General features: G+C 38.8%; 1 protein-coding gene and 1 pseudogene across 1 annotated transcript; one reads left to right on the top strand and one right to left on the bottom strand.

The window, feature by feature from the left end:
- Window positions 1-71: 71 nt before the first annotated feature.
- Window positions 72-2,720, bottom strand: LOC103420608 (uncharacterized). The gene is given in 6 exon segments (XM_070825404.1): window positions 72-930; window positions 1,045-1,110; window positions 1,756-1,880; window positions 1,974-2,228; window positions 2,315-2,407; window positions 2,505-2,720. Coding segments are annotated over 6 exon segments (900 nt in total). The 5' UTR covers window positions 2,668-2,720; the 3' UTR covers window positions 72-732.
- Window positions 2,721-6,338: 3,618 nt separating this feature from the next.
- LOC114819287 (ATP-dependent DNA helicase SRS2-like protein At4g25120) lies at window positions 6,339-14,933 on the top strand (annotated as a pseudogene).
- The last annotated feature ends 379 nt before the right edge of the window (window positions 14,934-15,312 follow it).

Raw genomic sequence — 15,312 nt, 5'->3', positions numbered from 1 at the left:
CTTTGTTGCTCGTCACAATTTTGGAGAAAACGTTGGAAAAGTGGCAACACACACACACACACATATAAACATAAGTTGAACTTAGCATGCATTTTGCACAACAAATACTTGTAATATCAAGATATACAGACAACAGAATGAAAATGCCAACTCTGCCAAGTTTATAGTGGTGAAACCAAACCACAACAGCAAATAGAGACACGACGGAAATCTTGATGGCACGCCAGCTCCGGGGTTACTCAATTTCACCGGAGAGGAGGCCGGGAGCCATCACGCCAAGTTCGAAGTGGAGATGGCAAAGAGTAACGGGAATGAAGGACTAGTCCGCATCAGATGCTGTTACAACGATAGAGGTGGAGCTCTCGCATACAAAAACGAGTAGTACACTTAAGTACTCCAACATTTCGTCGGTATTTTAAGTTCGGTAGGTCAACGGCAACATCCAAGCCGGCATTCCGGTAATCGCAGATGACGGAAAGGTCAAGAGTGGGTTTACATTAGCATTCAAGTTTGGAGAATCTGAGACAATACCAAGTAATGCACAGGAGGCTGCGTGCAAGGCTGTTCCGACACCCTTAGTAGCTGGGAAGTAATTACCATCAACATGGATGATGACGTTTACACTGGTGCCAATACCTTCGACAAGAAGTTCGACACCAACGAAGAAATGTCTTCTCATCCAATGCTCAGTGATATATTCTCGGAATTTCACAATACAGTTAAATGGCTACATTATTCTTCAGAAAATTTACATATTTTGTGTGTCTTATTACCAATCCTACATTCGATACCATTGAATTTACTGGTAAAAATACATTTCTGTAACGATCCTCCGATGGTAGATCTTCGTCTTTCTTCTTCAACCACTTTGTTCAGGGAATTGCTGATGTCACCCAATGCCCAAGCTACCGAGATGTGAGGGCGTGGATCCTGTGATCACCAAGACCCCATCAAGTGAATTAGTTTTTTGAGAAATCATTTGATCCAATATATTGTCATATATTCAGGAAGCGATTCGAGTTTGAAAAGGACGAAAAAGCTAACCTTGTAAAATTTAGGATGATTGTGAAGCTTATACACCTCATTCACAGCTTGAATCTGCTTTGTTATCTGAAATCAATGGAAGTTAAAATATTTCAGACTTGTAGACAATGAAAGCTGATTCAACCGTGCATTAATACGAAAACAGGTATGCTTCTAGTAACCACGTTTCACTCCTCCAGGATATCAGAGTGGTCTGACGGGCCGCAAGGGGCGTGGAGGGTACGAGAGGTGTTGCAAGTCACGAGCAGAGTTGTTGGGTGGGCGGGTCATCGTTGGGATGTCGCCGATCTGTTTCACGTTTTAAATCCCATCGTTCCTAGTCTGGTTAAGACAGTCTACACCAATCTTTAGACAAAAAACCTATCCTATCCAGTTCAATCCTAACCTAACTAGTCTGAAATACCAATTCCAATCTTGTCCAGCCCGCCAAACATGCCCTAAGTTTCATAGGCTTATACTCACATGACATGATTAGGAACATGATTTACGCCAGGACAACACATGTTAAAACCATGAGCATATCATGCATTAGTTTTCGTTTGTGTTTTTCATGTTACAAGTGCATCGAAGACCAAATCTAAGCTAATAAGCAAGCAAGATCTCGATATTTCAAAATCCCATGACTTTCGGCAAGTCCTTGCTAAATCTTAAGCCCATATAACAACTGAAAACATTTAGAATTGCACCAAGAGAGAAAGCTAGCAATCATACCTCAGCTAACCCAGCAGCAATGATTTCGATAGACACAAAGGTCCGGGTCTGATCATCATTAACAAAAACCTACCACTTGCTAAAATCAATCCAATACTTGTTTCACAATAACAAAATGTGTTAAACTGAAAATGGACGAAAAATTTGCAGGCTTACAGAATTATGTTAAATAACAGAACTAAATTCACGCAATGCAGACAAGAGAATGTAAATGTAACCATACCGCCTCTGAATCTGAAGCTTCTGCCGCAGCATTGTCACCAAGGAATCAATCTGGTGCACCCGAATCGGAACAGTTCTTCCGAGACTTATATGGAACTCTCTGCCTAAAGCAACTTGTTCAAGCTTGTGCTCGTCCTTACGCAGAATGTCAAGCAGGAAGTCAACGTCAACCGCATGGAGACCAGGCACCAGAGAAGCTAGCTTGTTCAAAAACAAGGCCATCTCTTTCCTTGGTGCTGGTGGTATATAAACTGACCACAGAATTAAACAAGCAAAAACTAAGTGCAAAGCGATCGCATTTGCTAATGGAGCTGAAAATTTCGAGAATTTTGATAACCTGGGATGTATACATGTACTGCGTAGTTCCCTTCGACGTGAGGAAAGTTCCGAACTCTGCTCGGCTGGGCGCTTGCCGAGAAGTCCAGAAATCCTTCAGAGGCAAAACATCAAATACTTGGTGGGCAACTCGGAAAAAGCCATCACAACAGAAAGCTAAAAGATGAAAATTGATGGGAATCAGAGGTTACCGAAGGAATTGGGGTTGTCGAGAAGTGACAGAGGAGGTGGAGGCAGCGCAGGGGTCGGTTCTTGAGGGTTGTTGAGCTCCGGAGGTGGTGATGGAGGTGGAGCCGGCGACTCGGAGTCTGAGCCCGACGACGAGTCTCCGTACGAGGCAATCAGGGCCTCCATTTCTCTCTCGCGCTAAAAGCGAACCAGTACGTTCTTAATTTGGGTAACTAGAAGTAGAACGAGAAGACCGGAGATAATGGGCCTCATAATTGGGCCCACTAGGCCCAGGCCCGAGGTCCGTGATTTCGAACAGCGTGATTAAGAGGGAAAAAAAACCAAAGAGAAACGTACACATTTGGTCTTCTTTGCTCCTTCTTCTTTCTAGGGTTGCAAAGGCCTTTCTGCAAATATGTGATCGCAAAGTTTATTTTGCATTGAATTGTTTTCAACATGGATGTCAAATTTGTCACAGAAATTGCCATGTTGCTGCTACTTGCTTTGATCGAAATAAGAATTTCACAGGCACATCAAAGCATTTCTCTCAGGGTTTATCCTCATCTATGCCAACTCCAATGCCTGCTGGGTCATATGGCGAAGCACCTAGCTAGAATCCATGTGGTCCTTCACAAGGCATGATTCCACGGTCTAATAGCTCCCAGTTTCAGTATCATGTCATACCACATATGTATCTCTCAACTATATCCTCACAAAATCCTCCTCTTGCTATACAAGCACGAGCTGGTGCATCATCCTCAACTCTTCAACAAGATTTATGGTTTCTTGACTTGGGAGCAACTAACCATATGACCTCAGATTTGTCAAACTTGCACATGGCAACAAATTTATCCATCAAATGATACTGTGACCAGTGCTAGTGGTGAAGGTTTAGCTATCAAACATATTGGTTCCTCTTCTCTTCTCACTAAGTCACATAATTTCAAGTTAAACTTTGTGTTACATGTTCCAAAACTGTCACAACACTTATTATCTATGAATCAGTTGTGCAAAGATAATCAGTGTCATTGTATCATTGATGATGTTTCTCTCTATCTACAAGACAAGGTCACCGGGAAAGTGCTATTCCAAGGGCTGAGTAATAATGTTGTCTATCCACTTCCCATAATCAAACCACATAGGTCTATTTCTCCTGTTTTTAATCCAATTGCATTTGTGGGTCAAAAGATGTATTCTACATTGTGGCATTGTCGATTAGGCCATCCTGCACATTCCATTGTCACTGCAGCACTTAATAAGTCTTGTATATCTTTTCCTTGTAACTCTCAATCTCATACTTGTAAAGCTTGTTTGCAAGGCAAATTTTACCAAGCTCCATTTTTCCTGTAATTGCTTCGAAGTCACTTACTCCATTTGAAGTAATTCACATAGATGTTTGGGGTCCCTCACTGTTTTGTCAACTTTCTTGCTTTTGTCTCGAATTATTTTGATGCTTATGTAAAAATTTTGCAAAGTGATGGGGGTGGGGAATATGTTAATACTCAGTTTAAGCAATTTCTTCTTACCAAAGGCATTGTTCATCAAAAATCTTGTCCTTATACCCCATAACATAATGGGTTGGCTGAGAGAAAAAATCAACATATTGTCGAAACAGCTATTACCTTTTTACAACAAGTTTCAACCTTCAAAATTCTAGTTCCATTCGTGTGCCACTGCTACTTTTCTTATAAACAGAATGCCCACACCTACCCTACATATGTAGTCTCCTTTTGAAATGCTATATAAATCTCCACCTAAGCTTGATCATTTGAGAATTTTTTGTTGTTTATGCTATCATTCATTGAAACCCTATAGAAGCAATAAACTTGAACCTAAAACTACTAAGTGTATTTTTCTGGGGTATGCTACACAATACAAAGGGTATATTTGCTTATCTCTCAAAGATCAGAAACTGTTAGTATCTAGACATGTTATTTTTGATGAATCCAAGTTTCCTACAGACTCTAATGCTTTGGGTTTCAATCCTCAAGTTACTTCTGGTCATTCTTCCTCACCAATGTCTGTTGTGCATTCAAACACATTCATTCATCCACCTAGTGTTTCTTCCACATTTCCATTTATTGGTCCCACTTCTCTTACCTCTAAATCACAACATGTTACTCAGTCATCATCCTCTCAACCCACTAGTTCTGGTGATCTTGTCTCTTCTTCCACAAGTTTTGTGCCTTCTTCAGAGGTTTTGCCTACTGTGTATTCAAAAGATCATCCAAATACTACAATGTCTCAAGTGGATGATCTCCAACCAGTGTGTATCAATGCTCAAAATTGTCATCCCATGCAAACCCGGTCTAAGTCTAGGATTATGAAAAAGAAGGTGTTTTCTGCTAAGGTGGATCAGGCTTCTGAAATCAAGGAACCTCAGTCTTTTTCTAGTATTGTCAAGTGTGTTTAATGGCAAAATGCCATGAAAGAATAGATGGATGCTTTGATTCAACATCATACTTGGAGGCTTGTGCCCTTACCACCTGACAAAAATCTTGTTAGTTGTAAATGGATCTACAAGATTAAGAGAAATCCAGATGGTTTAGTGGCTAGGTACAAGGCTAGACTTGTAGCTAAGGGGTATTCTTAAGAAGTTGGTATTAACTATTATGAAACCTTTAGCCCTGTGGTCAAACCAAACATAGTTCGATTGGTTCTATCCTTGGCTGCATCTCATAATTGGAAACTCAAACAGTTAGATGTCAAGAACGCTTTTTTGCATGGCTTTCTTGAGGAAGAAGTTTTTATGTCTCAGCCCCAAGGGTTTGTGGATTCTACCTATCCGGATTATGTGTGCAAACTAGAGAGGTCTTTATATGGACTCAAGCAAGCTCCCAGAGCCTAACATGACAGGTTTTCAGGTTATTTGCCTAAGCTTGGGTTCAAGTCATCATATGCAGATCCTTCTTTATTTGTCAAGTGTGATGGTTCATCAATTATTGTTCTCTTATTACATGTTGATAATATCATTCCCACTAGTAATGATGCTGTGAAGGTTCAGAATGTTATTAGTCAGTTAACTAGTGAGTTTGACATGAAAGATCTGGGTGTGTTGCATTATTTTCTTGGTTTACAGATTGAATATCAAGAACAGGGACTCTTTGTTCATCAGACCAAGTGTGTCAAAGAACTCATTCAAAAGATGCATATGCTGGACTGTAAACCTTTTTCCACACCTTGTCATCCTAATCAAAAGCTTCTGAATCATGGTAGTGAACCTGTTTCTGATCCTACCACTTACAAAAGTATTGTTGGGGCACTACAATACGTAACATTTACAAGACCAGATATTTCTTTTTCCGTCAATCAAGTATGTCAGTTTATGCATTCACCATTAGCCACTCATTTGCTGCTGTGAAACGTATTCTGCGATATCTCAGAGGCACTATGTCTCTGGGATTGTGTTTTAAATCAGGTTCATCTTAGTTGAAAGCTCATACATATGCTGATTGGGCAGGGGATCACAATGATCGTCGTTCAACCATGGGTTTTGTCACTCCTATCTCTTTGAGTTCTAAAAAGCAGCATACAGTGAGTGGGTCTTCCACTGAAGCTGAATATAGAGCAATGGCTACAACCACTGCTAAGGTTATCTGGATACAACATCTTCTTCGAGATTTGCATGTTGGTTCTCCTTCTGTTCCAGTTTTGCATTGTGATAACATTTAAGCAATGGCTCTTGCCACTAAACCTGTATTGCACTCTAAAGCCAAACATGTAGAGATTGATTGCCACTTTGTTCGTGAAAGAGTTCATCAAAGGACAATTATTTTTGTATGATTGGTAGTGGTCTTAGTTAGTTAGTGAGGTGTGTTAGAAATGTATAAATACCAAGAGTGGTAATTATTGTAGACAAGTTGAATGAAAAGAATATTATTCAGGTTTAACAAACTTTCCCTCCCTACTAGTTTCCAAAAAGAAAAAACTTTCCCTCTCTACGATCTATCTCTTAGTTTTCCTTAGCTCCTAAGGTTTTACACTGTTATCAGCCTGGTCAGGCCGTCAGGCCAAATCCTCCGTTGGAATCTTCGAAGCAATGTCCAAGGAAAACGTTCAGGCGTACGGCGGAGGGCTCACGGCGGAACAAAGAAACCGCATCTCTCGGAATTTCAGAGCCGCCAAGGCCCTCATTGATCGCAAACGCCCCCGCAACGACGCCGTTTCACCTGATCATCACCTCCCTCATACCAAGTAAGTCGTTCAGGAATCAAAGGTTTCATCTTCTTACTATTTTTTTGCTACTCGGCTGTTTTCTTGCTTCAATTTAAATCAATTCAATTGTGTTTTTCAAATTCCAGAATCTGTGGCGGAAATGGAATCCAAACGCCAACTCAGCTCAATAGAGTTCAAAGAACACCGCCTCCGATTTCCGCAAGCCGGTACAATTCAACGCGTGGTGAATATGGCAGTGCTTCGTGTTCCGGGAGCTTAAGCGTTAGCCGGACCGAATCAAGCGTGTCAAAATCGGATTCTTTCACAACTCCAATCAGACAACCGCAGTTTCTGACTTCATTTGATTCTTTCTCTGCATCTGGAATTCTTAACGATGATGATTTCGACGAGAGTATTTTGCAGGAAATTGACGCTTTAATCGAGCAGAAACCGAGTGTGGACATTCAGCGTGATGATATTGGGAGTTGTGGTAGTGACGTTAGTGCCGCATCAGCGCCACCTTTGAGTAGTGAAAACCAAAAAGATTCTGTTAACCATGGATTGCCTAACATGCCGGATGAGTATTTGAAGTATTTGCTTTCTCTCAACGAAAGGCAGCGCGAGGCAGCTTGCAGCGATATTTCAGTACCTTTGATGATTGTTGCCGGCCCTGGAAGTGGAAAGACTTCAACGATAGTTGGGCGCGTTCTAATGCTGCTCAATGAGGTGTTGCTACTTTCCCTCTAACTTTTTCTTTCGTAATTGTGTGTTTCTCTACATTTCTTGTTTATGATCGAAATCTTATACGTTTTTTTTTTTTTTTTTGTGTTCTTAGGGCATTAGCACGTCGAACATTCTAGCAATGACTTTCACTACAGCAGCAGCTTCCGAGATGAGAGATCGAATTGGATCTGTGACTGGGAAAGCAACGGCAAAACTACTAACAATCAGTACATTTCATTCATTTTCATTGCAACTTTGCCGATCACATGCTGAGAAGTAAGCTATTGATTCACCTCCCTTGATTTTGAACACCATACATTTGGTGGTATAGCTGAGTCTGTTATGTTGGCTTGTGTTTTAGACTCGAGCGCAGACCAGAATTTTTGATATATGGACATGGGCAACAGAGAAGAGCAATCATTGAAGCTGTGCGGTTATCAGAAGATGAAAAGAGTAAAACGAATCTTAATGTTGCTATAGATGGGGAAGAGTCTAACGGCGTAACATCTCCACATCATTTTAAGGATGCATCAAGGAAATGGCTGTAGTTGGTGACACAGGTTAGTCTTGAATACCAAATTTAATGTTCAGATTATTGTGGATTAAGAACTCTAATCATTCGATTTAAAAAATATTAGCTACAATCAAGCTAGAATGACCAATACAATGGTGTGTCTTACAATATGTGGCATTAGGCAATAAATTTATTTATGTTTCAGGCAAAGGCTTCTGGAAAGACTCCGGCTGAATGCCGAAGAATGGGTGATGTGACAGGAGTACGCTCAGAACTAGAATTTCAGATATCATTTCAGTTCTTTGAAACTATTGCTTATGAGTTTTAGCTCTCAATCTGAATCAGGGTGAAATTCTTAGGAATTACAATGATATCTTGAAATCGTGCAATGCTTTGGACTACCACGACTTAATTAGCTGCTCTGTGAAGCTGCTAAGTGATTTTCCTGAAGGTCTCTATCATCTAAGTATATTTCATTGATTTATCTAGTTTTACAAGTAATGCTAAATGTTGATACATGGTGTTCTCTTAATTAGTGTTGAAGGAGTGCCAGGAGTCATGGAAAGCTACTGTAATAGACGAGTTTCAAGACACAAGTGCTATGCAATATAGTCTTTTGCGGATTCTCGCCTCTCATAACCACATAACCATTGTTGGTGATGATGATCAGGCATGTTGTTGATTTGTTATGGAAATCCAATGTTATTGCTCCCTCTCTCCCTCTCTCCCTCTCTCCCTCTCTCCCTCTCTCTCTCTCTCTCTCAGCTCATTCTAATCCAGCCCTTATCTGTTTTAAATCAAATAACATATATCCTGCTGCAGTCCATTTTCAGTTTCAATGGGGCGGACATTTCTGGATTTGATTCTTTTCGTAAAGATTTTTCAAATTACAAAGAGGTTCGCTTCGCACTTGACTGCTATGTTATCTTATGTCATTCAGTGTCTTTTTTCATTATATATAGTACAGAAAAAATATATTGTACAATTACAGGAAAGTAAGTTTTATTTTACGAGGTTCTGTGGGATTTGACATAACTTTATGGTTCAGATTAGGCTTAATAAAAACTTTCGGTCCACACGCTATATTGTGGAAGCTGCAACTTCTGTTATAAAAAACAATAAGAAGCAATGCCAACTAAAGAATGTTGACATGGACAATTCTTCTGGGTCTAAGGTACTTAATCTTTCCTTGCTCCAACAAGTACAATTTGATGTCATTTTTCAGTCCTTATAGTTAGTGACACTGGTTTTACTGGCAAAATGTAGGTAATTATCAAGGAAAGTCACAATGAGGATGCACAATGCGCCTTTGTTGTCGACAAGATCCTGGAGACTGCATCTAAACGGTCAGAAGCAGGGTGCTCCTATGGAAATATAGCAATCCTTTACCGGAGGCAGGTCAAGCTTACTTGCCTTAGTGCTAATGTGAATGAGGTGAATCATATAAGACATTTTGGTCACATTTTCTTTTGTATTTTATGCTACAGGTATCAGGAAAAGTCTTCCAGACAGCCTTGCGTGAAAGGAAAATACCATTTAATGTTCATGGAGTGGCAGTTTATAGGAAGAAAGTAGTTAGCACTTGTCCAGATTATGAAAACCTATCTTCTCAGTTGTATGTATCTAATTTTTCCAATATTGTTGTGCATAAGGTGGTTTTTGCTACGTAGAACTTAAGTTATAAAGAATGCATACAAGAACTGTAATAGACAGAAGCTTTTCACCTTTTCCACCAGAATTTTGGCATCACTGGTCCTTTTCATTGTTTTTCATGCTTGCTTTTCCATTCCCTTTTGGCCAGCTATTTTATCCAAGATTTTGCTACATTACGGTTTCTGGTACACTCTGTGATCTTGTTGATGTAGCATGTTTCTTATGGCAGGTAGTTAGAGCCATTGTTGCTATGATTAAAACAACTTTGCCTGGTTGTGATGATGGATCATATAGGCAAGTCTTCAAGGCTCTACTTGCTTTTGAGAAAGAGGAAAAGAAGAAGGTACACGTTCAATGGGAATGATGAATGAGCATCATATTCAATGTTCTTTTCAGCATTAAAGTTGTATATTCTTGCTATCCATTTAATCTTCTTTTTTTACACACTCAGCATTTAGGCTCACATCTCTGGATATCACTGTCTTTTTCTCTCTCTCTCTCTTCAGGTGATCGATTATATTGACAAAATTTCAACTCACAGAAAATGCAGCTTCATATCAGCTGCTTGTGACATCTTTAGTGCAAAAATTTCTGGTACCTTGAAGAGGTCTGTATGACAAGATGCTTTAACATTACATTTTTGCATGGTTAATTCAAGATATACTCATGTTTCTTTCTTATTTGGTATTACAAGCATTTAAGATCTTTTGGATATGTACTGATTGGTCTCTTTACTTGATAATAGGACTCAGCTTACCCAAGGACGCAAGGTGCTGTTAACACTAGAGATGATTTCAAAACTTGTTCTCAGGGTAAATATATTCGGTAAATTGTAGCTCCTCTTACGCATTGCTTATTGGCATGATGTAGTAGTAGTAGTTCATGAATCTCAATGGATAAAAAGGTATATTTTCAAATTTTTGGCGAAGTGAGATTCTGTCTACTTTGGTGATTTTTTTAGTTTGATTTTAGTTCTCTAATTGTTGGAACTCTGTATACTTTTCACGCCTCCTTGTTATTAGAAGGAAGAGTATCTCTTGCTCCCTTGCATTATTCTTGATTTGTCAATATTAATCCAAAATGTTATAGTTTTTGTTAGATCTGTGTTTCCAAAGAGGTAAAGGTTGTTCTGTGGAATACCTGTCTTTATTTAGTTGTGAATCTCTATGGTAGTCTCACTTATCAATGCACACAGGAACAATCGATTTCAGCTGTCATAACCTCAGTTGCGAATATGGTACCACAGGTTTGTCTTCCATTTCTCCAGAGTTGATATGTCATTTTTGAATCAAATTGCTTTTAATCATCTTTGAGGATGAGGATCACCATTCCATAACATTTTCTTCGTTTCATGCTTATATTCAATGCTTCTTAATAATTTATCGTTTGAGGAAGAGTACTTCCAGAGAAGATGCCACATCTACCTATGAGACAGATAAGGCAAGTCAAGACGACACCACACTCCGATACTTAGAAGTTTCGTGATTACGAGATCATTCTCCCACAATATTTCCTAATGTCATTTGTACTAAATCATTCACTTGTACTCACTAAATGAAAGCTTGAACCTATGTACTTGTGTAAACCCTTCACAATTAATGAGAACTCTTCTATTCCGTGGACGTAGCCAATCTGGGTGAACCACGTACATCTTGTGTTTGCTTTCCTATCTCTATCCATTTATATACTTATCCACACTAATGACCGGAGAAATCTAGCGAAGATCACAAAAAGCGATCGTTTTCGCTACCTAGGATCTATCTTGCAAGAGAACGGAGAATTAGATGGAGATCTCAACCATAGAATACGAGCTGGATGGAAAGAGTGCATCCGGCGTGTTGTGTGACCGTCGTAGGCCACTGAAGCTCAAGGGAAAATTTTATAGGACGGCAATAAGGCTAGCGATGTTGTATGGCACAGAATGTTGGGTGGTGAAGCATCAACACGTACACAAAATGGGTGTAGCGGAGATGAGGATGCTTCGTGGGATGTGTGGGCACACGAGAAAGGATAAGATTGGGAATGAGGATATCCGAGGTAAAGTAGGAGTAGCCGAAATTGTAGGAAATATGAGAGAAAATCGGCTCCGGTGATTTTGAACATGTGCAAAGAAGGCCGACTAACGCTCCGGTTCGAAGATGTGACTACGGGACAGAGGTTCAGGGCCGAAGGGGTAGAGGAAGACCTAGGACAACTTTGGAAGAGACTCTAAGAAAAGACTTAGAGTACTTGGATCTAACGGAGGACATGACACAAAACCGAGCGCAATGGCGTTCTAGGATTCATATAGCCGACCCCACTTAGTGGGAAAAGGCTTTGTTGTTGTTGTTGTTGTTGTTGACTTTCAATTTTTAGAAGTACCGTCTTGAGCAACGTGCAGTCGTTGATGTAGATGGAGGAAAACTGCTGAATGAAGACAATGACGTGAGATCTGTAAGTTTGCCGTTTGTGATGATTGTCATTTATACAATAAGCTTAAATGACCCGCTGCTTGGAAAACCCTTTTTTCCGTCAACAAGGTCTTAAATGAATAATTTCTCTATTTTAGTTAGTTAATCATTGTTGTCACTTAAATCTTGGTCCAACCCTGTTGCTGTGATGCGATTATTCTCATTGCAGGTTCTTCAGTACCTACTAGACGACGTATCTGATTTCTTATCAACTCATTTTGTTGCGGGAAAAGGGGAGAGAGAAGTCGTAGCAGAAGAAAAAGGCTGCGTTAATTTACTCAAAGCTTTCATCGACTACATATCTGAGCAGGAGAGTGAAAATTTTCACTCCCGAAGACATGACAACCAAAGTTCTGTCACTTTGACTACTATTCATCAGGTTCTAGATCTTTTTGATATCCTCTTATGCGAACCTCGCTAACTCTTATACTTGCGATGATTTCCCTATTGGACTTCCTTTGGAGTTCTACAAAACATTCTTGGCTTACTGTCTTTCTTTTTCATTCTCTTGCAGTCAAAAGGTTTAGAGTGGGATATAGTTTTCATAATTAAGGTATTTGCCTTAACATGTGGCTGTAATATTTTTCAGGTTGTTTATTTATTTATGTGTAGAGTTGAGGTGTTCTGTCATTAGATTTACGGATTAAACATGCCAATGCTATACCTAATTGATGGCTTGAAATTGGTATTCTGTTCTACTATATTCATGACGATATCAACCTCTTCAAATCATCTTAGCTTGCTTTAATGCTCATGCCAATAACACAGGTAAATGAATCTGAGATCCCGTTGTTGCATGAATTCAATGGGGTTGCAAAAGAAAATGGGACCTCCATTGAGGTGTGTGGTAAATTGTTCAACATTTTTCAGTTATATGCAGAGCTTTGACATGTTTTTCACAATAATCCCACTCTTTTTTCTTTTGGTCAATAACTCAATAATCCCACTCTAATCATAGGAGGAGAGACGCCTATTATATGTTGCAATGACTCGTGCTCGAAAAAAGCTTTTCATTCTTTATGTTACGATGGATTCCAGTTGGCAGGTTCGTTTTAGCTTGAATTCCTGTCCTCCTTATTTGTTGTTGTTGCTCTGACTGAGAAGGTGACTCCTTCAGATGCTTCAACCTTCGCGATTTCTGAAAGAAATTCCAAATCATCTACGAGAAGTCCAGGTGTGTATTACTGTTCATTATCCTCAGTTGTTCTGCTGTTTAGTCAAAAATACAAATAATGAAGAATCTGAAGTGTTTCTAATCTTATTAAGTCTAGTGTGGATGAATGCAATTTTTGTTTTGTAGGCTGACGTAAGTACAGAAGGCTTGCAATCAAAGCATCATGACACTTCAAAAGAAACTACTCCGTCAACAGATGATCTGAAACCAAATCTCCTACCTTCTGAAGTTATTACAGTGCAAAATGATCTCCATCATAGTAAATTTGACGTTGCCTCTGCAGAATTGATGGAATTTGGGGAGGAAAACCATGGAAATGGCTTCTTAAAAAGGTTTTGCTTGCAATTATGGGTGTACTATTATAACTAGCATTTTTGGTTGGTTATGTTCATGTTTAACTTTATTCTTCTGTCACTGTGCAATAGATTCAGTGTGGATGAGAGATCAATTTTCTCGCATGTATTTAATGACTGGGCTAAGAAGGAAGCATTTCAAGATCCTAAGAGATTACTTGACAAGGTGAATTGGATTTATATATAATCACAGTACTCAGTTGAGGCAGTAGAACTTATTTCATTTATGTCTGAGACCGGGGTATAGTTTCATTTTTGTTTGAGAGATAAGAATCATACTGTTTTGCCTTCAGACTTTTAACTTTGGATTGGTGGCAATGTGAATGCCGAAGATTAATGTTCTGACTACTGCTTATATTTTCTGTTGTACCTGTTACAGATTGGTTTTGTAATAGATGAACGCATACGAGCCAAGAACTACAAACACAAGGTCATAAATTTAGTCCTTTAACTTCCTATTCAATAACTGTTCTTCCCTATTTTTTAACATGCCTCACCGCATGAAGAAGTTGTTGGTGTTTGAATACTTGTGTTTGGATGTGATGCGTCTACGTTTTTATATTACTGATTGACTTATGTAACTCTCAGGACGGTTTGCGCTCACTCAAATCTTGCTTGAAAGATGAAGATGCATTTCATTATGCCCAATATGTAAGTATCTTGGTACTTTCCAGTTTGTGCTCTGAAAATTTCTGAAACTAAAAACAAAAGAATCACGGGATTTAGGATCTTGAATAGGCGAGCCTTCTTTTGTTTTCGTTAATATCTGTCGTAATATGCAACTACAGCTACTTTATTTCAATAGGTTTGTACACATAATTGGTATAATATGCTATCCAGCTCGACATCAACGTTATATTTCTTTGTAACAGGTTTTGAGATGGCAGAAAATACCTGCAGATCAACGCGCTCATTTGATGAGGGAAAAACAGGTTTTGAGAACCATTTGCCTTAACGCAGTCTCAACGTGGGACTTTTGATTCATCAAATCTAGAACTTTCGTCAATGGAATACTGAGGCGTTTATATCTGTATTTTCTTCAATCATTGTCCGTAAATTATGTCCATTTGTCATTGGTTTAAATCCGTACATATATTTATGCTTTCAGGAGCATTTCCAGAAGTTAAGGATCGAGAACTCAATGGGTTCATCCAAACCAACACCGAAACAGGTACACAAGACTAACGCATTTGATTACCTTACTCCTTTCCTTGTGCACACATTGGCATCAACGATGGTCAGGAGACCCAGTAATTTGTTTGTCATGCTGTGAATTACCAGATTTCTTATCTGCAAAGTTTGGGCTGCACCGTGGCTCCTACGTCGCAGTGGATGTCAGATTTTGTAATTTTTATTTATTTTAAATGTATTTAAGTATCACAACATATGGTTAACCTATTTATAATTAACATAAATATTATTGATCTATTGTTAATATTGTAACTTTTTATTAATTTTTCACAAAATCACCTATGATAAAATGTGCCTAATATATATGATGATACATACAAAATGAATTACTTACATAATAAATGAATGTTGTTCGATTCAAAATTAATTTATTTACAAAATAAAGTAATGTAATTTGATTCAAAATTAGCTTATTTCCATTGAATTTGGATCTTTTTCGGATTTTTTTGTAAGGATTTTGGAGATTTGTGAATTATATCCGTTCATTGTACATCTTGCAGTTAAAAATTATTTTAAATTATTTTATTTAAAATGAAACACAAATAGTATTTGATAAAAAATGGTCACATAATATACGATGAACATAATCAATTTACGTACACCCCAAAATCCTCACAA

Source organism: Malus domestica, chromosome 07 (genome assembly GCF_042453785.1).
Source record: "Malus domestica chromosome 07, GDT2T_hap1".
NCBI classification, from domain to species: domain Eukaryota; kingdom Viridiplantae; phylum Streptophyta; class Magnoliopsida; order Rosales; family Rosaceae; genus Malus; species Malus domestica.
Note: the sequence above shows the minus strand (reverse complement) of the source record. Positions and strands in the feature narration are given on the sequence as shown.